At 38.5% G+C, this 26,652-nt stretch overlaps 1 protein-coding gene and 1 pseudogene across 5 annotated transcripts; both read left to right on the forward strand.

Moving 5' to 3' along the window:
- Positions 1–2,256: 2,256 nt before the first annotated feature.
- On the forward strand, positions 2,257–3,138 carry LOC124987477 (heterogeneous nuclear ribonucleoproteins C1/C2-like; annotated as a pseudogene).
- A 10,421-nt stretch (positions 3,139–13,559) lies between these two features.
- On the forward strand, positions 13,560–24,805 carry Rfesd (Rieske Fe-S domain containing). Of its 5 annotated transcripts, none has more exons than XM_047556745.1 (6): positions 13,560–13,682; positions 14,846–14,991; positions 17,052–17,110; positions 22,450–22,625; positions 22,729–22,763; positions 24,443–24,804. In XM_047556745.1, the coding sequence occupies exons 4-6, from the start codon at positions 22,451–22,453 to the stop codon at positions 24,704–24,706; spliced, it is 474 nt and encodes a 157-aa protein (XP_047412701.1). In that variant the 5' UTR covers positions 13,560–13,682; positions 14,846–14,991; positions 17,052–17,110; position 22,450; the 3' UTR covers positions 24,707–24,804. The 5 variants fall into 5 exon arrangements, with proteins under 5 accessions (XP_047412701.1, XP_047412702.1, XP_047412700.1 ...); XM_047556743.1 differs by lacking the exon at positions 13,560–13,682 and adding an exon at positions 13,901–14,207; XM_047556744.1 differs by lacking the exon at positions 14,846–14,991 and having other exon boundaries at positions 13,580–13,682.
- Positions 24,806–26,652: the final 1,847 nt, after the last annotated feature.

Genomic DNA, 26,652 nt, shown 5'->3' on the forward strand with positions numbered 1-26,652 from the left:
GCTAAGTAAAATAATGTAACCAAAGGCCAAATGTTCTCTCTGATATGTGAATGCTGACTTACAATAGGTGGGGGATGGGATGGGGGTGGGGGAATGAAGGTTCACTGGATTGAACAGGGAGGATGAGAATGGGAAAGACAGTAGGATAAATTGAGCATAACTTCTTATGTTCATACATGAATACACAGCCAATGTAACTCCACATCATGTAAACCACAAGAATGGGAAATTATATTCCATGTACATATGACATGTCAAAATACATTCTACTGTCATGTATAACTAAAAATACAAATTTAAAAAAGATTTAAAGGATGGTAATGTAGGGGTTGTGGTCATAGCTCAGTGACAGAGTGCTTGCCTAGCATGTGTGAAGTACTGGGTTTGATTGTCAGCACCACATTAAAACAAAACTAAATAAAATAAAGGTATTGTCCAGCACCCAAAAATAAATAAATAAATAAAAAAATAAAGGTATTGTGTCCATACACAACTAACTTTTTTTTAAATGATGGTAATGTGCCATCAGAAATTTTCTGATTTCATGATTATATTGTGGTTATGAGAAGAAAGTCCTTGTTTGCAGGAATACAAAGCATTAGGAGCTGATGGACATCAGATTGGACATATACCCTGAAATGGTTGTTGTAGCACAAAGTGACCCTGTACAACTTTTCTATATTTTTTAGTTTGTTCTCAAATTATTTACACATACACACAGCACATATACATATATTCTCAGCTCTTTTTTCTTTTTGGTACCAGGGATTGAACCCAGGGGTGCTTAACCACTGAGCCACATTCCCAGCCTTTTTTTATATTTTTATATATTTTTTTATATTAAGAGACAGGATCTCACTGAACTGCTTAGGGTCCCACTAAGTTGCTTGGGCTGGCTTTCAACTTGCAATCTTCCTACCTCAGTTTCCCAAGCTGCTGGGATTACAGGCATGCACCCCCTACCCAGTTTACATATATTCTCTATATATTCTGTGTGTGCATAAAGGATAACCATGTGAGCACATTAGTAGTGTCTCTTAGGACCTCAGGATCCTGGAAAGGGTCCATGTGGTGGGGGGATCTGAAGTTTTAGTTTTATTACTATCAATACCTCTAATGGCAGCAAACTACTCACTTATCTGCTGCTTTAGGTTAAAAGGTCAAGTACCAAAAGGCATTTGTTCTATAATTTAGTCCTTGCCTTAGCTGTGACTGCTCTCCAGGGACTCTATTGGGTCTCTTCCTCTGTGGAGACCCAATGGGGACTTTCTGAACATTGTTCAAGGTCAAGAAGCAGGAGCCTGAACCCTAAGATTTATATCACCTAAGGCTCTTTGTGTCTGCCTTCACTGGGTCCAAATAGCTCTGTGTATATTTGCTAAGCCTGGCCTGGTACAAATAGCCAACCCTTGCTTCCAGTACAATGCAGACTACCTGGTGTTTACTGCCTACATGCTCTTCATCCCTCATTAACAGTTATGTATGGTTTCCTTAATGCCCAGGACTCAAGAGTTTCGCCTGGAACATAAAAGTCAGGAGGGAACAAAAAATGTTTCAACTCTTAAAATCTCCAACCTTTACTCACTTCCTTCATGTGCTTCACTCAGTCTCCTTTCCTCTGCTTTGTCCTTTTTCCCTGCAGAGAGCATACAAGGTGGTTTGTTTTCTCAAAAGGACAGCACTAAGGGAGAAGGCAATAGTTTGTGTACATATGTTTAACTCAGAGACTTGGCATTTCCCTCCCCACCCCAGCCCCACCCCCGTGCAGTAGAGTTCCCGAAGTTGATCTGAGACCAACATCCTTAGAAATGTTGGTTTGCAAGGTTGGACCCTGGCCGGCATCTGGGAACTTGGATGATAATTTTAATTTTGAACGCAGTGAAATGGAATTAGATATAATTATGAGACACCAGGTTAAACTATCCTATATTATAACAACAACCTCAAAATTTCAGTGCCTTAACAACAAAATTTTATTTTTACTTAAGTTATATGTCTTTCAAACATCTTGGTGGAACTGGGGAGGTTTATCAGGGGAAAATCATATGGTCTTTGTTCCACATAATCACTCAAAAATTCAGGCTGGTAGAGATTCTACCACATAGGATGTTGTTAATTTTTGTGACTTAAAAAAAAAAAAACAGAGGCCACTGGCAGCATCAGACAGGATGACCTGGAGTCAGGGTGGCTTTGGAATAGAAGCACACCCTTCCTGGGTGATGTTTTTTCACCCTTGTAAGGAACCTTATCAAACACATGGCTAGCAATGTCACCAACAAGACAGAGCCTCGCTCCATGAACTCCCATGTATTCACTGGGAATCTTAACACTCTGGTGGTCAAGAAGTCTGATTTGGAGGCAATCTTCTTGAAGTGTGGCAAATTGTGAGTTGCTCTGTCCATAAGGGCCTTGCCTTTGTTTAGTATGTTAATGAGAGAAATGCCTACCTACTATAGTAGGAGAGAATGACAGAATGGTTGTTGGCCAGGTTTTAGATACTAATCTGGCTGTAGAGTCAAAAGCGAACAGAAGAAAAGCAAGTGGGAAATGATCTGCAGCAGAGATGTTCAGGTCAGTACCAGAACACCCTTCTCCATTCCCTCTACTCAGCTCCTCTTTTGACTTGGACTGTGACTTTCAACAGGATTATTATGACAGAATGTACAGTTATCCAGCGTGCATTCCTCCTCCTCCTCCTCCTCCTCCTCCTGTTGCTAGGGCTGTAGTGCCCTCTAAATGCTGGCATGTATCAGGAAATAACTCCCTAAGGGGCAAAAGTGGCTTCAGTTCTAAGAGTGGACAGCAGGGATCTTCTTCCAAGTCTGGAAAGTTGAATGGAGATGACCTTCAGGTGATTAAGAAGAAGCTGACCCAAATAAAACAGAAAGTGGATTCTCTTCTAGAAAGCCTGGAAAAACCTGAAAAGTAGCAGAGCAAACAAGCAGCTCCCTGAAGAAAGATGAGACTAATGTGAAGATGGAGTCTGACGGGATTGCAGGAGACTATGCTGAGGAGGGGGAGCTACTGGATGATGATGATGATAATGAAGACCAGCTAGAGACAATCAAGGATGATGAAAAAGAGGCAGAGGAAGGAGAGGATGACAGAGACAGCTACAGTGGTGAGGATTACTCTTAAGCACACAGTGGGGTTTAGAAATCTTATCTCATTATTTCATTACCTAGAAATTTTTTCTAAGATCAAAATTTCACCAGTGTCTTTAGCACATGTTCATTCTTCTCCCTTTGTCCTTCCCATGTTCATTAATTCATATTGCCCTGTGCCTAGTCCCATTTTCACTTGTTGGGATGCTCCTACTAGTTTTGTCATATCTTACCCTATAATTTTTGCTTTTAATTTTGATATCTCTTTATGACTTAATGATAAAAAGGATGTGTGGTTTTTATCAACTGTCTCCAAAATAATCTTGTTATGCAGGGAGTACAGTTCTTTCCGTTTATATATGATTTCAGTAGTTGCTTCCCTAACTGCAAAGGCAATCTCATTTAGTTGCAGCACCTGAGAGCAGTTTTGAATTAGAGATGTGGGTTATCCCCCACATAACAGTCCTGTATGGGGTTGTTTAATAGAAATATAACAATGTAATTTTGTGTGTGTGTGATGCTGGGGATTGAACCCAGGGCCTTGTGCATGTGAGGCAAGCACTCTGCCAACTGATAGATCCCCAGCCCCCAACAATGTAATTTTTAAAAATATTTTTAGTTATAGATAGACACAATACCTTTGTTTTATCTATTTATTTATTTTTATTTAGTGCTAAGGATTGAACCCAGTGCCTCACATGTGCTAGGTAAGCACTCTACCACTGAGCCACAACCCTTGTCCCTAAAAATGTATTTTTATAAATGGGAGTTGGCATGTTAAATGCAGCCTCTACAAGAATAATTAGTGTAATAGTCTTTATTTGTTTTCTAAAATCGATACTGTGGATTACTTTTGTGAACAGCCTGAAGTTTGGGACCTTTTTTCTCAAAATTAAAAAAAAAAAAAAAAGTCCTTATTAAACCAGAAAAAAAAAAAAAAAAAAGAGCCAACAGGAGAGGTCTCATATCAACTATTCTGTGTTTCATTTCAGGAATGCATAATGCATTTTCATTCACAGCCTAGTTGATCAGAACTCAGGGCCTCAACAAACTGCAAATGGGGCTGAAAGTAGATGGGAAATTTAGGGAACACAACTGTCTTTGCCATAATATCCACATGGAAATGTCAAGCAGGCATTTGTCGGGGTTTCTAGGGCCCCCAGCCTTAGGCATGGTCAAGATGGCACCTGACGCTGAGCCAAAAGCGGCCAGCTATACAGTAAACAACCAGCGAATTCCAATGATTGGCTAGTTAACGATGTGACTAGAGCATGCCCCCCTCGTGTACCCATCCTGTGCCTGCAGCTGTCCGCGTTTATCTCGTGTACTCTTCCCTGATTGGTTGAAGTGTATATAAGCCTGGTGGGTGGGAGAGTAGGGGGAGAAGCTGAGGAGGGGACGGAAGAAGTGGAAGAAGCGGCGGCGGAGACTGGAGCAGAGCTGGAAGCTGGGAGTACGGGAGCTGGAAGAAGCTGGGAGAAGGGAAGCTGGGAGTGCGCAGAAGCTAGGGGTAAGAGAAGCGTAGGAGAGGAACTGTGCACAATAAACTTCCAAAGCTTCAGACATTTGTCGTGTCTCTCTCTGCGGCCAGAGGGGACATGATAACTGGTGCCGAAACCCGGGAAGATGAAGGCCTTATAAAAGAAAACAAGGTAAGATATTTGAAAAAATTTTTTTTGTATACAAGTTAAACTGGTTATAAAAAAAAGGGGTGTCAGGATGCGCCATTGGCGGTCCTGGGGACACGCGGAGTGCGGTCCGGTTGAAAGGTATCGGGATCCTGACGCGTAGAACGCAGGTATCGGGGCGCGCCATTAGCGGTCCTGATGCGTAGAACGCGGGTTGAAAGGTATCGGGGTCCTGACGCGTGGAACGCGGGTATCGGGACGCGCCATCAGCGGTCCTGACGCGTAGAACGCGGGTTGAAGGGTACCGGGATTCTAACGCGTAGAACGCGGGTCGGGGGGGTATCGGGACACGCCATCAGCGGTCCTGACGCGTGGAACGCGGTCTAATTAAAGTGAAAGTAGAAACACGCTTGGAGCGGTCCAATTAGGTAGTACGTGAAAAGCTGCTATAAAAATTTTAATGCGCACTTGATAGTTTTCCCTTCAGTAATCTCGTTGCTCCTGGCAGCTAGGCCACTGTTATTGTAATTGCCATAACTAAAGCTATTCAAATTAGTAACAATGGGGTCTGAATGCAGCAACCCCTCAGGGAACCATTAAAAAACAATGGGACGCCATTGAGGGAAAAAACAGCTAAAGTAAAAAAAAAGCTGCTTAGTGTGCCACAAGGGGGATCTTCATGAACAGGGTCTAATAGTAACAGAAAAGAACGCTTAAAGAGAATAAAGTGAGGAAAAATTGAGTGGTGGTGACCTAGAAAATAATTGCTCAAAAAATCTAAGAACAAGGGAAAAAAGGGAATTAAGTCTAACACAAAGAACCCCCAAAAAGGAATAACCAAGTGGTAGTAAAAACTTAAGAACAAGGGAAAAAGGTAGGAGAAACCTAAGCCTAATAAAAAGAGCTTCAAAATTTGTAGAACCTGCCCATATTTGAGGAGCAAATGGAGATACCATCAACCATTAGAAAAACTTTAAAGAGGCAGTTAAGACAATTGGAGACAGCTATGCAGAGCAGTGTTATCTGGAGGACAATGTCTAATTGGAGAGCTCAGCTGTTGAAACTGCTTGCAGAAACATAGTGGCAAGGTTTCCCGATAGAAATGTTAATAGGAGAAGGCCAATACGTTTCAATAGATGCACAAAATCAGCAGCAAGGAGATAATGCCCTAACAAAAGATAAGAGATAACTATAGTAAAATCTGTTACACCTTATGCCCCAGGGCTATGTCCAAGATGCAGAAGAGGAAGTCATCGGAATAGTGCCTGTCAGCCTGTTGGAGACAGGGAGGATAATTTCCTAGGGTTGAATCCTGAACTTCAAAAAAACAGGAGACAGGGCCCTCCCCGGGGCCCGCAACAAATATACGGGGTAATTCAACAAGTTCCCCGACGGTGGTATCCTCCCACAGAGAAGGGGAGCGCAGAGCCACCTCAGGAAGTGCCGGATTGGACATCTGTGCCACCTCCAGACTCATACTAACCCCAGATATGGGGGTGCAGATGATTGATACTGATTGGCATGAAAAAATCCCACAGAAAAGTGTAGGACTATTACTAGGTAGAGGTTCCTCAACACTAAAAGGACTTATAGTACACCCAGGGGTTATTGATCCTGATTTCACTGGACAAATAAAAGCCTTGGTCCCTTCACCAAAAGGAATTACGGTCATCTCTCCAGGGGATCGCATTGCACAAATGCTTATATTGCCCAGTCAACATTCTTTGTGGCCCAGTAAAAATACAAATAAAAGACAAGGAGGTTTTGGATCAACAGGAACCACTTTAATAAACCTTACTATGGATATGGAACAGAGGCCCCTCCTAAAATTAAAAGTGGGAAATATGGAATTTACAGGTTTATTAGATACGGGAGCAGACAAAAGTATTATTAGCGCAATGGTCTGGCCAAAGCACTGGCCATTGATCACAGCAGCTCAGAGCTTGAGAGGTTTAGGAGTAGCAGAGAGCCCCAATCAAAGTGCTTCCTCATTATCGTGGAAAGATACAGAGGGACACACAGGAATATTTCAGCCATATGTCTGTAATGTTCCTATTAGCCTATGGGGACGAGACGTCCTGCAGCAAATGGATATGAAACTCACCACTGATCAGATTTACCAAGGGACTCCTGTAAGAAATATGTTACAAAATATGAACTATGATGATAAAAAAGGATTAGGAAGACATAGCCAAGGATCTACCCAACCACTGCCTTTACTTCCACCAAAAAATGATTCTCATGGATTGGGTTTTTCCTAGGGGCCACTGATAAACCATCAATCCCTATAATATGGAAAGATGATAAGCCTCGCTGGATTCCACAGTGGCCCCTAACAAAAGAGAAGCTAGAGGCAGCTCATAAGTTAGTACAAGAGCAGGTACAAGCAGGTCATTTACAACATTCTACCTCTCCTTGGAATACTCCAATATTCTTAACAAAGAAAAAAATCAGGAAAATGGAGGTTATTACATGATTTAAGAGCCATAAACGAACAAATGTACCCTATGGGACCCATCCAATGTGGACTCCCTCTTGTCACTGCACTACCAAAAAATTGGCCTACTATTATTCTGGATTTAAAGGATTGCTTTTTCTCTATACCCTTACACAAAAATGATTGTTGGAGATTTGCCTTTACTTTGCCCTCTCTTAATCACACTCAGCCTGACCAGAGATTCGAATGGACTGTGTTGCCTCAAGGTATGGCTAACAGTCCTACTATATGTCAAATATATGTAGATAAAGCGTTAACAACTACTAGACAAAAGTTTAAGAGATTGTTGATTTATCACTATATGGACGACATACTTATTTGCCATCCAGAAAAAGAAGTTTTGTTAGAAGCATTACAATTTATAACTCAAGCATTAGAAAAGAGAGGACTAACGATAGCTCCTGAAAAATTACAATTAGAGGAGATCCAAGAATATCTGGGTACAAGGCTCACTGCTACTACAGTCAGACCAACAAGGTTGACCATCAGGACAGATCAATTGAATACCTTGAACGATTTTCAGAAACTCTTAGGTGACATTAACTGGATCAGATCCTATTTAAAATTATCCACAGGGGAATTAAAACCTTTATTCGATATATTAAAAGGTAATCCTGACTTGAATTCCCCTAGGAAACTTACTCCCGAAGCACGGATATCCTTACAGCTAGTAGAGAATAGACTTCAGCAGTGTTACGTTGATCGTTGTGATCCTACTCAACCATTAAGTTTAATCATAATCTCAGAGAAGCATACCCCTTTTGGCATAGTTTGGCAAGGAGGACCTCTGCAAAGTATAAATCTCCCTAGCTCTCCGGCTAAAACATTGCAATCATATCCCCAAGCTATTGCTCAGGTAATATTCAAGGGAATAGAATCTTGCATTACTGTTTTTGGAATTCATCCGTCTATTATTATAACTCCTTATTCCACTCAAATTAAATGGTTAATTAATAATGATGATGATTGGTCAGTATTATATTGTTCCACTTCAGCTCAGTTCGATAACCATTATCCCCAACATCCCTGGATTCAATTCTGTAAAAATACTCCCATAGTTTTTCCAAAAGTGACTAGTGTCCAGCCTCTTAAAGACTGTGTAACCATTTTTACTGATGGCTCCAAAAATGGAGTAGGTGCAGTACTTATCGGTAAACAACTTCACACCATAATAGTTCCACCCAACTCTGCACAGGTTACTGAACTTGCAGCTGTAATATTAGCCTTTAAATTAGCAGATAATCAGCCATTCAATCTTCTATCTGATAGCTTATATATCGTTAACGCTTTACAGGTTCTTGAAACGGTACCCCATATTTCTTCCATGTCCACGGTAGCTTCTTATTTTACAACGCTACAAAACCTTATCCTGCAGCGTAAACATCTATTCTATGTAGGACATATTAGAGCTCATTCTAATTTACCAGGACCTTTGGCCAATGCTAATGACTTGGTAGATATGGCCACCAAATCAATTTTTGTTTTTTCCATAGAGGAACAAGCAAAACTCTTTCATGAAAAATTTCATGTAAATTCCACTATTTTGAGCAGAAAATTTCCTATATCTAAATGTATGGCTCGACAAATAGTAAAAAATTGTCAACATTGTGCTCCTTTAATCCCAGTACAATCCTTTGGAGTTAACCCCAGGGGACTGCTGCCTGGTCATATTTGGCAGATGGATGTAACCCATATTTCTGAATTTGGTACTGTTAAGTATGTACATGTGTCAGTAGACACTGCTTCAGGGGTCATTATGGCTTCTGCTCATTCTGGAGAAAAGGTAAAAGATGTCATTCAACACTGCCTACAAGCATTTGCTGGCTGGGGCATACCTAAAGTTATTAAAACAGATAATGGTCCTGCTTATACTTCCAAAAGCTTCCAGTTGTTTTTACAAACATTTAACATCCAATCAGTCACTGGCATCCCCTATAATCCTCAGGGACAGGGCATTGTGGAAAGAGCACATCTTACTTTAAAAAATTGTCTAAATAAACAAAAAGGGGGAATAGGAGCCTCCTACAAGTCTCCTAAAGATAAACTTAATTTAGTTCTTTTCATTCTAAATTTCTTAACTCTGGATAGGGACGGCCATTCTGCAGCTGATCGACATTATAATCCCCATAATACTCCTCAAGTATGGGCAAAATGGAAAGATATCCTGACAGGTTGTTGGAAAGGACCGGATCCAGTCCTTCGTTGGGTCCGAGGGTCTGTTTGTATTTTCCCACAGGATCAACAGACTCCAGTCTGGATTCCAGAAAGGTTAATCAGAGTTTTACAGCATGCAAGTGATGCTGCTCCTCCTCGCAATGGCGAGCCTGAGCCTTCCTTCAAAAACTCAGATGGAAAGGCAAACCCGGAACCTATGGGCCATTGTTAGCCTGGCCATATTTTTCATTTCTGACTAACACATTTTTTATCCTTCCTTTTCTTGCTTTTCACCAATTTCTCTACAAGTCTGTCAATTCTACTGATGATTTTTCAGGTCATGCTGTTTTTGGTGACAAGGATATTTCTAGCCTTTCTTTGCTTTAACAGGAGGAATTCCTGCACTTTGCCGTTGGAATCATACTACAAATCAGACCCAGAGTAGAGCAACTCGTTCTGCTGACCCTAGCTATGATGTTGCTTTTCCTCTCACGTCAGCTTGTGTATTTCCTCCCTTTTATGTTTCTACCAATTAACATTTCTAATAACACCTCTTAACTGTTCACTGTGTCCTATCTCTCACAATGCTGGAATGATTCTTTTGCCACCCGTGCAATTTGCACATTTCTATCTTCCTACCAGTCCTAGTTTCTGTTGCAGATATAGAATTGCCAGTGCTATTATCAAGAAACAGAAGAGGCTTTGACATTGCAACAGCCGTGATCATTGCCACCACAGTCCTTGCAGTAGCAGCATTGACACAACCATAACAACGATCATTTGGCCGAGAATGCAGCTGCAGCCTTACAGACCATAGAGACTCTATCAGAGAATGGACTCATTATAAGAACAAGTGGATACCTTGCAAGAACTTTTGGGACTGGGATGCGTTTATTCCCTGAGAGCTGTTTTGTGTTACCCATATTGTAACTCCATTGGGATGTATATTGTTTCTGTATTTAATATGGCTATATGGTTTTTCTTCTGTTTATAGATTTGTCAAACAGCGGGCAAGCTTAGGAGCTATGGTGGTATTCCTCTGCCTTGGCCTTCTTCTCTTCATTCGTTTTGGCATGCATCTACAAGCTAGCCAATAGAGAGATCAAATTATTTTTCATCAGGCCATGACTGCCCTAAAGGCCGACAGCCCCCCATTCATATGGCTCTTGATGCTGGATCGGTAGTCAAAGACAGGTAATGAAGGAGGTGGCTGTGTACCGACCTAAGACAGGAGCTGCAGCATGCTCTGCAGGCTCTGATGACGGGTAAGGACATATGCTGACCACTCAGCCTAAGACAGACACGGTCCCGAGCCTTAGTTTAATATTAAAGAAGGGGGATCTGTCGGGGTTTCTAGGGCCCCCAGCCTTAGGCATGGTCAAGATGGCGCCTGACGCTGAGCCAAAAGCGGCCAGCTATACAGTAAACAACCAGCGAATTCCAATGATTGGCTAGTTAACGATGTGACTAGAGCATGCCCCCCTCGTGTACCCATCCTGTGCCTGCAGCTGTCCGCGTTTATCTCGTGTACTCTCCCCTGATTGGTTGAAGTGTATATAAGCCTGGTGGGTGGGAGAGTAGGGGGAGAAGCTGAGGAGGGGACGGAAGAAGCGGAAGAAGCGGCGGCGGAGACTGGAGCAGAGCTAGAAGCTGGGAGAAGGGAAGCTGGGAGTGCGCAGAAGCTAGGGGTAAGAGAAGCGTAGGAGAGGAACTGTGCACAATAAACTTCCAAAGCTTCAGACATTTGTCGTGTCTCTCTCTGCGGCCAGAGGGGACGTGATAGGCATTCACAACAAAAACAGATTGTAGACACATTGGTTTAGGAATTATTGAAGACAGATGACATTTAAAGCCACCCTCTCTTACGATTTGAATCACAGTGACCTAATGAGAGCAATATTATTAATGTTTTGAAGGAGTAGGAAATCTACCTGGGTGTGTATACCCTTCAAACTTCTCCAGTGAAACTAGCAGCACCCAGGTGTCTTCCCAAAACTAGTGAAGGCAATGTTTTAATTTCTCTAAGAGGAACTTAGTACCTGAAAAGCCTGCCTATAAACAGCCTGATGCTCAGTTAGAGGGGTTGGGTTCACAAAGGTAAGAAGGGACACTTGAAACTGTCCCTATTAATCCATGGAGCCAAACTTCAGAGGAAAACCTGGAGTTTCCTCCTCCCACAGGTACCACTAGATGGCACTAGGAGGTCAAAGAAAGAAACACCAGAAAGCAAAGAATGTAAAAATAAAGGAAGATACAAACTGGTTCCAAGGAGATAAGTAGAAAGTGCCCCAAGACAGTTACTGATAGAACTTAGGAGTATCAGTGACCAAACTGGTTAGAACGGTTTTATTGCACAAAATTAACTCATGAATCTTACTGTTTAAAAGTCTTACTAAACAGTAAAAGTCATGGATTTTATTTCTGCACTGTAATGACTTTCAAATGAACTTTATGGGTTCTCACTGTTACCTAATGTGCATGCCTGCACATGCACGATTTTGTGTGTTTGTGTACTTGGGAACTAAAGATAGGTAGTTTATTCTGTCCTTCACTATAACTTTCCAAGAATTTTATATTATCACATGACTAACTACATTAATATTTTTGATAGAAATTTTCCCTTCCTCTCTCATTCTTCTTGTGGGTATATGTGAGTATATTTACTAAAGGGTTGAGTTTATTCAAAATCAGATTTAAGGTCAATGGATCTAAGATAGGGCTTTTTATTGCCCAGGTTACGCCAAAGCAAAAGAGAACTTTTCATTAAAAATGAGAAACCTTGGGGTGGGGATATAGCTCAGTTGGTAGAGTGCTTGCCTCACATGCACAAAGCCCTGGGTTCAATCCCCAGCACCATAAAAAAAAAGTTAAAAAATAAAATAAAATGGGAAACCTTACGTAGTCCTTCAATAACATAAGTTAGGTACTGCTGACATTCTCCATGTGTAAATAAAATAATGTGGGACAGGTAATAGAAATTATAACAAATGATTTATTATCACTTTGGTAAGAGATATATCAAAACTAGATGGTTAATTTGTTTCAATCAGTGAAACAAATGATCAAAAGGGAAATTATCCCACAAAATATTACTGATCACCTTTAACGTATACTGAATGTAACAGAATCAAAAGAAATCAGAACTGGAGGCAAATTCATTATTCTGAACTTCTCAACTCTTTACAGGTAGAGGCTTATTTTTAAGATGACACTTATAAAGCACACTGGGGTACATGGACAAGATTTCAGCTGCCCCAAGACCATTGGGCCACCTAGGGTCAGAGATGCCTAAGTCAGCATACTAAATACAGGCTGTGGCATTCAACTTTGGGTTCACACTAGAATCACTAGTAAATTTAAAACATATATTGAATCTCCCTTCCCACTAAAATTTTTATTTCATTACTTTGGGGCAGACTGGGCATCTGACTTTAAAACACAGATAACTCTAAGGCATAGCCAACCTTACAAACCACTGCAGGAAGATAATCCAAGAAACTTAAAAAAAAAAAAAAAAAAAAACTATCAGGGCCATCTAGCTTCCAGTTCTGAACACAAATATAACGATTTGTTTATTTTTTTTTAATTTTAATTCAGGGAAGTATAAAGAGGAAAAAAATGTAAAGTTCAAAATACAAAAACTACACCCTCCATCTCCCCCGCAAATAACCACATTTCTTTTGCCTTTTAAGAAAAAGTTTGTGTACACACATTTGCTCAATAAACAATTTTACACTGAGTGCACTCTACACATACTATTCTGTGTCGTGCCTTGTAACAGTCGATATATCAAGGAATCAGTCCTTACAGTAATTCACGTGTCTGCACTGTATTTTATTTAACCCTTTCCTTGGGTTGATTATCACCTAGCTATTTTATTCTCTCGTTGCAACAAATATCCTTATACATGGCTTATATGCACCGTGAAGAACTTCTACAAATATTGTATAGGTAAATTCCTTAGAGAGATTGCTGAGTGCATTTAAAATATGGACAAATGTAGTGAGCTCAATAAACACCTAATAAGGAAACCAATGCCACTCACATTTGTCAAACACACGATTAAGACTGCTAATTCGTAGGTACTGGCAGAGTTTTGCAATCCCGACGTCAGGCGGGGTCATCATCCAGCAGGGCCACTAAGGCGGCCTCGGGGGCGGGCACCTCTAGGTCACGTGGGCTTCTACGCCCGCCCCGCGGAGGCGCCGCGCGGGGGCTAGAGCTCTCTGGTTTACGCAGTCGCATTCCCGCGGAGGCCGCTGCGGGTGGGTCTCGCGGAGGCGGAGCGAGGACTTGACTGTGAGTTCTGTTCTCTCAGTGCGGGGCTGGGCGGCCGGGCGCCGGGGGCGGGGCCCGCGGGGACAGCTGCTTCCGGCCGGCGACGGCCCCTGCTTCCGGTGGCGGCGGCTGGCGGCTGTTCTATGGCCCCTGCTCACTGCTGCTCTGAGCTCGTGGGCCAGAGGTTCAGCATTAGTTAACTGTTAACCTCCACGGCAGGCTTTTGCGCCGGCATTGGAGGCCCACTGACCTTGTTCACCTTGGGAATTGGGCCGCACCTCTGACCTGAAGCCCTGGTGGTTTCTAACATTTTTCCGGGCATTTGTGCACCCTAAAATATAAAAACTGCTTTAGGGTTTCTGCAGCTCCATCCGTCCCAATTATTTGTCTCCTGGAGCTACCTTTGGGATTGCATCTGGACCACCACACTCAAGTCTGTCCACGGCGCTGCTTGTTCTTAACGAACTGCAGATCATCTTTACTGAAACGTTAAATACAGTTTGAAGTCACTCAAGACAAACTGGCAGAGCTGGAAAGAGCTTAGAGGTAGCAACCAACTTAATTTGAGCGTTTCCTGCGGTTAGGCCAGGCTCTAAACATTTCAAGTGTATTCAAGCACTTAACCCTAACCACACCCTACGTGGCAGCCCTTTCTTAAGTAAGCAGCACAGCAAAATGAAGCAATTTGCCCCAGATCACGCAAAGCCGGGATTCAAGTAGGGAAAAGCTCAGCTGTGATCCTGGATCTCTAATGCCAGCTGATGGTGGCGGTTTCCAGGATGGAATGGCTCTATAAATTTATTAAATTAGACTAGTATTCCATTTGAATAATTTGTGGTCACAACTCTTACACATTAGCGTTCCTAAATCAAAAACAAATAAGAAACATCTTCTTTCCTGATGTATGTATGTACCACCAATGTAAAGATAATCAATATATACATCACTAATGTAAATCTTTGCATTGTTAAAAGGATTTTGTGCCTTCAAGATGGTTTACTTGCAGGGCGCATGCTTTTATAAAAATGTGGGTCTATTAAGTAGTACTTACTCATATCTTCGGTCATTAATCATCAATTTAGTGAGAACTAGTGAGCTAATGTATGAAAAAAGGTAAAGTAGTAGGCACTCGCTGAAGGACAGCTTTTTTTTTTTTTTTAATCTATTGTTGTTCTGTCATCCAGAGATTCAAAACTACTATCAAAGGCATTTCTCTCCCCTGAACCTAAAAGCAAGGGTGTCACCCTGGAGATAAGCATTTTGATAATGTGTGGGCCAAGTCCCCAGACTTAGTAAAAGCACTTTTGTCCTTGCTCAAGAGGAGTAACAAGTAAGTACCTTTAACTTCATGCCTCTTTTGTCTCCAGTGTCTTTTGGAAACTTAATTGAGTTAAAGTATTTTTCCTTTAAATTTAATCTGAATGTATTATCTATTTTGGAATAATGACTGAGGATCCATTTAACTAGTTTGTAATTTTATATGAAGTTAGCACCTTTAGAAATCTAATTTTAGGAACAGACCAAAAAAGGTTTTCTGAAGACAGTTTTGAAATAGAACAGCTAAATTTTTCAGAAGGAAAAAGTTCATCTAGCTCACAAACTGGCTAAATTGTCTAATTTTCCATTTTTCTTTTATTCAGTTAAGAATCTGCTATCGTGTATCCATTGTACAAAATGGTGACTGTAGTTAATAAAATTTTGTATTGAAAAAAATCTAGGAATAGATGTAAAATGTTCTCACCACAAAATGATTATTATGTGACAACTAGATGTAGTCATATCACAGTGAATATATACTTCAGAACATCATATTGTACACAATAAATACATTCAATTTTGTCTGTCAATGTAAAACTAAAAAATGTTTTAAAAAGATCTTAAACTAAAGTAGAGGAAATTTGTAAGAGTACATGAATAGTTCATCAAAGTAGCATAATTAAAGTGAACACATGGACTCACCGTTGTCTGAATGGACCATGATATTCACAGTATTCAATTAAGAATAATATGAGTGTTAAGTATAAATAGTCATCAAATATCATAAATAAAGACTACCACTTGCGATACATAAAGGAAACTATTTGAAAGATGAGATAATACTTTCTAAGCATAATGCAAGTCTATAATGGTAATTCTCTGAAACCTTTATCATTTAGCCCCAGCCTTCTCTGTTCATTTCTTATTAGTTCTTTTAAAGTTCACCACAGTTTTTATTGGTTGGAGGCAAACCTTGCAGACTCTGTTTGAAGAAACTGAAAGGACTTTATTTGGAGAAGTTAATTAACCTTTGATGTTAGTTTACATCTCTTGTATTTTGTTATGTCTAAGTACTAGTATTTCTATACTAGTTTTTTTGGGGGGGGATGAGCGGAACGCTTCATATACTTTCTTCTTTAGTCGTAAGTTTTGACATAAGCTGTACCAAATTCTCAAATAGTTCATTCATGATCTATGTGCAGGCAGGTTCTGTAAGGGTATAAAGTACAACTTTTTCCTCTTTCTTCTTGGGTTTAGGCCATTTACAACATAGACATTAAGTAGGATACAACTTAAATATTGAAAAGCTAATTTTAAGTGTAAGAACTAACTAGATATTTTGAGACATTTAAGAAATTTAGTTTATCATCCCCCTTGCTTTTCTTTACAAATTTGCTCTATAAACATTTATTCATGAATAATATATTGTTTGGTTTTGCCTGCTTTTGCACTTGATAAAAATGGAAGTGTATCTGAAAATATTTAAGACTTATTTTTCATTTGCAGTTGTTTTTTAAATTAATTCAAGTTGATGTAGCAGTACATTTTTACTGCTATATAGCATTCTATTGAGTGAACATAAAAATTATCCCTTCTACCCTTCATGGGTTTTTAGTTTCTTGTCTTTTATTGTTAAGTTCTTGTGCATGTTTCCTGGTGTACCTGTGCACATTTCTCTGGCATATACTTAAAGTGGGATTATTGGGTTATGTATATGTTCAGCTTTACTGGGTAGTGTCAAACTGAGCATTAGTTTGTGTCTTCGCTAGTGGTTGCTCCATATTCTTGCCTATACTTGGCGTAATTTTTGTGAATGGAAAATAATGTCCCATTTGTGACTTTGCTTTGCATTTCCTTTGCATTTTCCTAATGAGTTTGAGCATCTTTACAGGTGCTAAGTGGCATTCATATTTCTTCATCTGTGAAATGTTTGTTTATGGCTTTTGCCCATTTTTCTGTGGTTATTTGACATTTTCTTGCTGGTCTGTAAGAGTGTTTCATATATTCTGCATCTTAATCCTTTGTTGGTTTTATGTGTTGCAAATTCCATATTGCTTTGTTTTTATTTTTTCTTAAACTTTTTTCCCTTCATTCAGTTCATTTGTCTCTTTTTCTCATTTTTTCCTTTCACAGTTGCCCCTCTGTATGTTCTGTCACAAAATGTAATAAAGGCTGCACGCCTAATTCTGAAGGTAAATACTACCACCTAGCCATTTGTATATTTTGGGTACCTGCCAAAATCAAGTAAAACCAGGTGACTATTTAGAGGGACAGTATTCAAGCCTCCTGAGGGCCATAAGTAATATAGAAAATCATGATTGTAGTATTCTTCATCTTTTCTTAAGAACAATATGATTTTGCTTTTTTATTGTGAGATAAATTTTTAGATATTAAAATTTGATAGATAGATTAAAATTGTGAGATAGTGTTTGTATTATTTTTCTATACTTTTTTCAATAATTAGATTAATTATAGGTTTGTTTTGTTTTATTTTTGCCATGTTGGAGTTGAACCCAGGGTCTCATGCATACTAAGCATATGCTCTTCCACTGAGCTATATACCTCCAGATCAACTTGTTTACTTAGAGCGAGGATTAACAAGGCAAAAAAAAAAAAAAAAAAAAAACATATTTGACACCCCTGTAATTTCCTAAACTTAATTTGTGTAATACTTTCCTTTATTCATTGAATAAAAATCCATGCCTCTTCCTGTCCATGCTCACATACTTGCACTCTTTCTCTCCTTTTCTCCCTTTTCCCCTACCCGCTTCCTTCTCCTTTCCCTCTTCTCTTCTCCCTTCCCCTAATGCCCTTCCTCCCCTGCCCCTCTCTCCACCTCAGTTTGGAGCCCAGGTTTATGATGATATCTAATATCTGTCTTCCACTACCCCTCTCAAAACTATGGTCTATGCCCTTTTTCTAAAACTCACTGCTAATACACTCACATAGAGATTTTACTTGTAATAATTTGTTTTATAAACTTGCTTTTAAAGTGACTCACGCTCTTTTCCTCCTAAAATTTGAAAGTTTTCAACTGGTTATATAGGTTTAAATAAACAGGGAAACCATCCTGAAAATCCTCTGAAGCCACTTGACACTACCATAAACGAATGTTTCTTCTTGGCAGGAGAGGATTGGGTCCATAGTTCAGAACCATTCTATTCTAGATCCAGGTGCCCCTTTAAAAAAGTTGGATATGTGTGTTTATATGTCCAATGTTAACCTTGGACTTAAATAGAATTAAAATGACATGTTCTGTTTATCAAGGAAAAAAGTACATTGTGCCACCTCCTATAAATTATGACAAATAACTGTTATTGGAAGAGACTATGGATTATAAAGGATGAGCTTCCTAAAATTGTGATATTTATGTGAAGTTGACATGTGGTCTATAATTATGATAAGTACCTTAAATTACAGACAAGTGTTTTATGTTTAATATGAACATTTCACAGCAAACATCTTAGTGTTTAATAGCAGCTGAGTCTCTACAGGTAACATGGGACATCATTTAATCTACTTCCTTTCCTTTTCCATATGTAATTCCTTATCTTGTAGTAGGCAGGGTTGGATTCTTCTCAGGTTTTCAGGCCTTTCTGTAGTTTCCCACTCTGGTTAAATGAATCCATTAAATGATGAAATTGTTAAAATGGAACCGAAAATGAAAATATTGAATAAAACCTAGACTTGTTACAACCTTTAGAATTGTAGTTACATTTTGTTTTGGAAGACTTTTGTCTGTCACAAACACGTACTGAGGTTTTGTAAGATGACCAAGGAGTTATTTGGGGGTTGAAAATGTACACATATACCATTTTTAAGGCTGAGTATGTATATAACTTTGAATTTTGAAGAATGGCTGCTAAATGTTATATAGTGGTATAGGAGTCATCATTTTGATTTAAGGATTGGATCAAACCTATAACGCTTGAGTCTTTCTCTATGAACAATGTTGAGAGATTTCTTAAACCTGTTTTTTTTTTTTCTGATCTTTTAATTTCTATATTTGGCCAAAAAGACATTGAAGAGTGAAATATGAGACAAACTTTAGGAAATACTGGGAAAAAAGAGTTGTAGTGTTTATACTCTAGATGTAGGCCTTTATTTGAATACTCATCAGATTTCATTTCTAGGAGAGTAGTAGTATAGGGATTAAGTGAATTTACAAAGAGAAAAGGGTAGACCCAGTTCTTAATGAACAACCAAAGTTTTGGGAGTCAGTTTCCTAGGAAACCCATGTTTTCTTCATGTATCATTTGTTGTTTAATACACAGAGGTAACCAGCATTAAAGTGGATTTTACCTCCTTAACTGCGTCTCTGCCACCCTGACCCCTGCATGTTATCAACTACTTGCAATTTAAAGAGAAGACAGGAGATATGAGAGAGCAGTAAAGAAATTTTATTTGCTTAGAATAAATTAGACACTCTACTGATCTGCCTTCTCTTTTGCCTCTTATCCACTTGACCTCTAAATGTTAAAATGCTTTAGGAATTTCTTAGACCTTCTTCTCCCCTATCTGTGCTAAGTGACTGCAGTGAACTCTATAACTGGAAAACTACTAAGAGTATTTCTCTCTAGTCATTCTCAATTTTAGTCTCCTATGTTTGACTGCTGGCTAGATATCTCCACTCAGATGTCTCTTAGGCACCTTAAATTCAGTATGTACAAAAAACAGCAAGTGCCTGATTTCCCATCCCTGTAAAAATACCATTCTTTCTCAGTCTTTCCCCTCACGGTCAGTGACACTACAGTTCACCTCATTGCATGATCCTAAAACTTTGGAACCAACTTTCTTTTTCTTTAGTTCCTTCTTTCCATTAGCCCAACTTCTTTTTTTTTTTTTTTTTTTTTTTTTTTTTTTTTTGTGGTGCTGGGGATTTGAACCCAGGGCCTTGTGCTTGCAAGGCAAGCACTCTACCAACTGAGCTATATCCCCAGCCCAGCCCAACTTCTTTGTGCCTCAGTTTCCTCACTGTAAAATTAAATAATACTTTTTAAGTAGTATGTTGGGGGATTGAAGAAGTAAATAAATGAAGTCTTAAAACAGAGTCTGGCGTTTAGCATAATTCATTATGCCACTGTTGTTGATGCTGTTACTTTTTCTCCCACACAAAGGACACACCCCAGTCTAAGCCACCATCTCTCCCATGGTCCTTAGTAACTTTCTGATTTCTGTGCTTTTATTATTATTATTTTTTTACTGTTTTTTTTTTAGTTATACATGTCAGTAGAATGCATTTTGATATAATTATACAAGTATGGAATATATATCTTATTCTAATTAGGATCCTATTCTTGTGTGCATGATGTGGGATTGACTGTGGTGTATTTATATATGTACATAGGAAAGTTATATCAGATTGATTTCACTGTCTTTCCTTTTTCTATCCCTCCTCCCTTCCCTTCATCCCCCTTTGTCTAATCTACTGAATTTCTATTCTTCCCTTCTCCCCCAACGTTTTTATTTTTGTTCTGCTGTAATTCATTCTCCATAGAACCCAGGGCATTTTTTAAAAAATGGATCATATCTAAAAGTAGATCATGCTTTACCTCCTTTAGTGGCTTCCCATTTTCTTAAAATAAAGCCCCCACACAGCACTGCACAACCTGGCTTGTGCTTATATGCCAATTTTGCTCATTATGTTTCAGCTCCTTTCTGTTCCTCAGATTAACCAAGACCTTTTTCTATTCTTCAGGCTTTTGTATTTGCTATTCATTGTGTTTGTAATTCTCTTCTACCAGCTCTTAGCAGGTCCAACTCATTTGCATTTGGGGGGTTTCAGCTATTATCTCAGTTACATTCTTTGCCCATTCTTAACAAAATCACCTTCCCATTTACTTTCTTATATTACTCAGCTTATTTTCTTCTTGGCTTTTATAGTGTATAGTTTTTTGTGTATTTATTTACTTATTGTCAGTCTCACCACTTATCAAAAATATTAATGTAGCTAGTCATGTGATAATATAAAATTTTTGGAAAGCTATAGTGAAGGGCAGAATAAACTACCTCTCTTTTCCCAGATGCACACACACAAACACACAAAATCGTGCATGTGCAGGCATACACATTAGGTAACAGTGAGAAATCCATAAAGTTCGTTTGAAAGTCATTACAGTGAAGAATAAAATTCATGACTCTTACTGTTTAGTAAGACTTTTAAACTAAGATTCATGAGTTAATTAATTTTGTGCAGTAGAACAGTTCTAACCCCAGTTTGGTCACTGATACTCCTATCAGTGACAATCTTGGGGAACTTTCTACTTATCTTGGGGGACAGAAACTTTCATGTCTTACTTCCTGAAGTCCAGTCACATAGTGGATGTTCAGAAAATATTTATCATGACTGATAAATATCTAACATCATATTATTTATCATGAACAATCATCTCTAATAAGGAAGGAGAACTATATAAGAGGAGAACTTGAAGAACTTTTGTTGAAAGCTTTCTTTTTGTTTTAAAAATATGCTGTGATAAAGATTATTATTGGTAGCCATTCCTTGAGAATTTTACCTGCTTGGTGTTGAACTTACATTTCTTCTAAATAGATTGAGAAATTTGTCTGTCTGTACCAAAGATAAAAGTAGGTTGTGATTAGATGCTGTCATGAAACTTTAATTTCTTTCATCTGTCATAAACTTTTAATTTCTGTCATATAATAAAGGAATTGAATTAGTTCTGCTCCAAGAAAACAGTCCAGATACTGCAGGATCTCATGCCATAATGTGATAGGCAGCCCCTTTTCTATTACCTGCATTGTGAGTGAGCTGCTTTATGCCAGCTGCATAAAGGTGGCTAAACCACTGATGCTTATGTGTCTTGATGATGCATTCTAACATGGAATTCACAGGCTGAGAATACATTCTTAAAGTATATAAAAGGTTTTTGGATCACTTTTAAATATTTAGCCTCTGTAAGGCTAAATATCTGTGCTGAGGTAAAAGTACATGATACCTTCTGTTTTGTAAGTTAATTGAGGAGAATCTCTTTGAATGCCCAAAATAAGGCAGAAGTAGTAATGACAATTTTTATTTATACCTTTCCCCTCTTTTTAGAGTAGTTATTTGGTCGTGTCTGTAACAGTTGGCTGTGCTGTAGGTAAAAACAAGTGCGCTTCCTCAGCCAAAGGGCTAAGACTCTTCAGACTACCTTCAGCAGAAGACTGTAAACAATGTAGATTGTAACCAGATGTTATTGAGAATTAAATTTGATAGGGAATGAAGAAGTAGTAAATCTTTAATCTGTGCCTTAGTAGTTCTAAAATTTCCATCTTAAGCGTTGAAATTAATCTAATACAAGCCTAGCCTTAGAATGGGGAGCCCGCTCTAATTTTGGCAGACATTAGGAATCTCTAACTCAAAGTAATGACTAACTATAATCTAGTATTTATAAGTGTTTTCTTTCATATAACTACAGGAAAATGCATCCATTAGTCAAGAAATCCAGACTATTGTTATGTCTCTGTGAGTTGTAGCCAAATAGACCATTTGCAATTTTCTTTCTTTCCTCCCTGCCCCTGCCCCAACTAGCATGGATCTTGAAGGCTCTGTACAAGATCCTGAAGATAAGGAATATTCTTCTGTCTGTGTCGGCAGAGAAGATGACATTAAGAAATCTGAAAGAATGACAGCTGTTGTCCATGACAGAGAAGTGGTCATTTTCTACCACAGAGGAGAATATCATGCTATGGATATTCGCTGTTATCGTAAGATTTTATTTTTCATTTGTAGAACTTGTATTTATTTATCATAATGCTATCAAATTTCAGGGTTTTTAGTGACTACATGTAATATTCAATTACTTTTCAGATTCAGGAGGACCTTTACATTTGGGAGAAATAGAGGTATGTAAAATTTATGCTCAACAAACTCAGATTTTTCCTATTCGTTTTCATCCATTTCATTCTTTATTCAAAAATAATGTATATTTGAATTTAATTATATCTCATGAGCTTTAATGTAATTGCAAATATTTTTGATATTCACAACCCTACAATGTAAAGAAACCCATTTCACAGATAAATATAAGAACTATGCATGTCTTTGACCTAACAATACTCTGAGGTATCTGTCCTATGGCTATAATTGCACAATGTTTGTCTATACATAGGAAAGTTTCACTGTAGCATTGTTTCTTATAACAAAAAATTGAGGTCAGCCTAACCTAAACATTTTAACAGTAAAAAACTGGTTAAATAAATTGTAATACAGCCATGCTGTGGAATACTGTGTGACCATTAAATTAATGAGGCAGAACTACATGTACTGGTATGGAGGAATGTTAACTGTGTTTGTGAGTGATAAAAGCAAGTCCTAGAATAGTACTTCTAATGAGATATTTATTTTTAAATTAAAAAGAATACTTTACACTTTGTATGTTTTTATAATGAGCATATATTTTATAAAATAATAGTTCTTAAAAATTTTAAAGAAACTACACTTTGAGGTCTTAACTAAAGAATAATGGAGGAATTGCCTTTGCTTCTTTGCATTCCAAACTAATACCTTATTTCTTCTCTACTTCTCTATGATTGGCACAAAATACAAGCCTGAACTTAGCATTTCACTCTCTCTACACTTGACGTCCTCCTGGGAGCTGGGGATGGTTCAGTGGTTGAGAACTTGCCTACCATTCATGAGGCCCTGGGTTCAATCCTCAGTACCATAAGGAGAAAAAAAAAATACAAACAAAACAATTTAACTTGACAGCCACCTGGTTTATACCTGTCCTCATGTTAAAAGACATATGTGTGTTTAAATTGTGAAAATGTGTTTGCCAACAGCAATATGGGGGTACAAATCAGTATTTCTACATTTCTGATGTATAGGAAAAATGTAAGCAGCTGCTAACAATAATGTCATAGAATTTCCCCCAGTTCAGTTCATGAGAGCTTTAAGACCTTGCTATCCAAAGTGTGATCCACAGCCCAGAAGCCTTGAGAGCTTCTTAGACATGGAGAATCTTGGACTCACTGCTGTAAGCTTTCTGAATTTAAATAGCACTGCATTTAAACAAGACCCAGGTTATTCCCATACTCCTTCAAGTTTGAGAAGAACCTCACTAAGATACAGTTACAAAGTAGGTCACAAATTGCTTTTCAATTAACATTTGCTCTCCTGCCTTTAGTAACTCCTGAGTTCATATCTGGAACTTGTAGTTCTTCCAGTAGCTACTGAAGATTCCTTTTAGAAGCACTAGAATCCTTTCCCAGCTTCTGTAGAGGTGACATTGACAGATAACAATGCTGCAGTCACTTTTATACTTTGCCTGAGCAAGTCATCTTCTGATAGAGCTCTAACACACTGGTTTCTGATCAACTGCAAAAAGGACTTGATGACTGTTCTCAGGTTAGGTTCTGCTTTATGCTGAATAATTTGTAAATGGGACGGGGTGGGGGGTTGGGGGGCAGGAAGCTGCCCTGTTCTTTAACTTAGCTTTTTTGCATATATTCTGTACTAAGTCCGAGGTTATCAGGAACATTTGAACTGTTGAGACTATTAAATCAGTTATTTCTTTCCCCAGGATTTTGATGGACGACCATGTATAGTTTGTCCCTGGCATAAATACAAAATTACTTTGGCAACAGGAGAAGGATTATACCAGTCTAAAAACCCTAAAGATCCATCAGCAAAACCCGAGTGGTGCTCCAAAGGAATAAAGCAAAGGATTCATAGAGTGACAGTGGATAATGGGAATATTTATGTGACTCTTTCTAAGGAACCCTTTAAGTGTGACTCTGATTTTTATGCCACTGGAGACTTCAAAGTAATTCAGAGTTCTTCTTGATAAAAATACATGGCAATGAAAAGTGTTGTGTATGTGTGGAAATATTTTTAGAATAACTTTGCTTCCATGCCAAAGATGATTTTTTCAACATAGGTATAATTATTACTTATCTTTAAAAAAATCACACAATTATGAGAGTTTAAAAGCTCTTGTATTTTATATGATTTAAGGATTACCAACAGAATACATTTCATCCAAAAACAAATTTGTGTGTGTGTGTGTGCTGGGGATTGAACCCAGGGTTGCTGAACTATATCCCCAGTCCTTTTTTATTTTTTGAGACAGGGTTTCCCTAAGTTGCTTAGGGCCTAAGTTGCTGAGGCTTGCTTTGAACTTTTGATCCTCCTACCTCATCCTCCCTATCCACTGGGATTACAGGCATTTGCTACTGCACCAAGCTTAAAAAAAGTTTTTTTTTTTGTTTTTTTTTGTTTTTTTTTTTTATTTTAGAAAACTTTGTGCATGTGTATACAACAGGTGGTTCCCCCTGGTTTAACTGTGACATTTATGGCCATCTATTCTGGTTGCCTAGTACCTGCACAATGCTGGTTGTTAAGTATTTAGAATCGACAGTCTGGATGCCAGTTATGCAAAACTCAGCAACACATCATAGAATGTAATGAGTAGCTTATGAATTGAGGACTGTTAAAAATGGAATCTAGTCTCATTTCATGGTAATCTTCATGATTTAGGATCAAATTAAGAGTTTGAACATAATATTTAACATTCTAAGGGGCCTACCTCGCCTCTCGGTTATTTGTAAAAATAGTGAATGTGGTATGTAACAAAGACTTATTATGATATAGATTAGTATCTCTATGTATCCCTTCACTATATATTATTACATTTCCTTTTCTGTTGGAATTTGGGTACCATGAAGTAATACATTTGTTATTCATTTCTAAGACTATTAACAAGAGAGTTTGGAGCTTTTTTAAAATTTATTTTATTTTTATTTTTATTTTTTAATATATTATTTTTTAGTTGTTGATGAACCTTTATTTTCATTATTTATTTATATGTGGTGCTCAAACTCAGTGCCTCACACATGTTAGGCAAGTGCTTTACCTCTGGGTCACAACCCCAGCCCTGAGTTTGGAGCTTTTTATAAATGTTTTTTATAACAGCAGCTACTTTATCAGATATAGAAAATGTGCCATGTCTGGGTTAGGTTCATTCCAGCAAATCCTTGAATGACCACTAAGGTCTTATCACAAGCTCAGAATTTAAAATGCACAAAAGAGCCAGGTATGATGGCACATGCCTATAATCCCAGCTACTTGGAAGACTGAGCCAGGAGGATGGCAAGTCCAAGCCCAGCCTGAGCAATCTATCAAGACACTGTCTCAAAAAAAAAAAAAAAAAAAAAAGAAGAAGAAAGAAAAAGGGGTTGAGGATATAGCTCAATGGTAGAGTGCCCCCTGGGTTCAGTTCCCAGTGAGATGAGGGAAGAGGGCACAGAATAAATTAAAATGCCTCCTACAAGCAAAAACTATGATCCTAGTTTTCAGGGCCAGTTTCAAAAGCATTTGCTCTTAGGAGTCAATGGCAATAATGGTTTCTGGTCCCAAATGTGTGTCTTTAAATCAGAAAAAAAGGTTGCATTGCATCACATTGCATGGTACAGTGACTGGCACCCATAGTCCCAGCTACTTGGGAGGCTGAAACAAAAGGATTCCTTGACCCAGGAGTCTGTGGCCAGCCTAGGCAACATTTAATTTAAACACTTTTTAAAGGGGGGTATTCAAATACAGAAATCATACCAGATGTGTAAATATATTTTATGGCATTTGTGAATTGCAAGTCCTCCATACTTTATAAGTGAGTTTATTAAAAAATTGATAGGTAGACTCAAACTATGAAATTTTCAGATAGAAATCCTTTCAAAATCCCTGAAAACGTATTTTTTTCCTACCAGATAGACACTCGAAACAAATCTTTAGCAA

The sequence above is a fragment of the Sciurus carolinensis genome, chromosome 6, assembly GCF_902686445.1.
Source record: "Sciurus carolinensis chromosome 6, mSciCar1.2, whole genome shotgun sequence".
NCBI lineage: Eukaryota > Metazoa > Chordata > Mammalia > Rodentia > Sciuridae > Sciurus > Sciurus carolinensis.

Bases quoted from the DNA above. Each gene is read 5' to 3' on its own strand.
- Rfesd (XM_047556745.1), top strand. From the start codon at position 22,451: ATGGATCTTGAAGGCTCTGTACAAGATCCTGAAGATAAGGAATATTCT. The intron at 22,626-22,728 runs GTAAGATTTTAT...ATTACTTTTCAG, and splicing joins TATGGATATTCGCTGTTATC to ATTCAGGAGGACCTTTACAT. The intron at 22,764-24,442 runs GTATGTAAAATT...TTCTTTCCCCAG, and splicing joins TACATTTGGGAGAAATAGAG to GATTTTGATGGACGACCATG.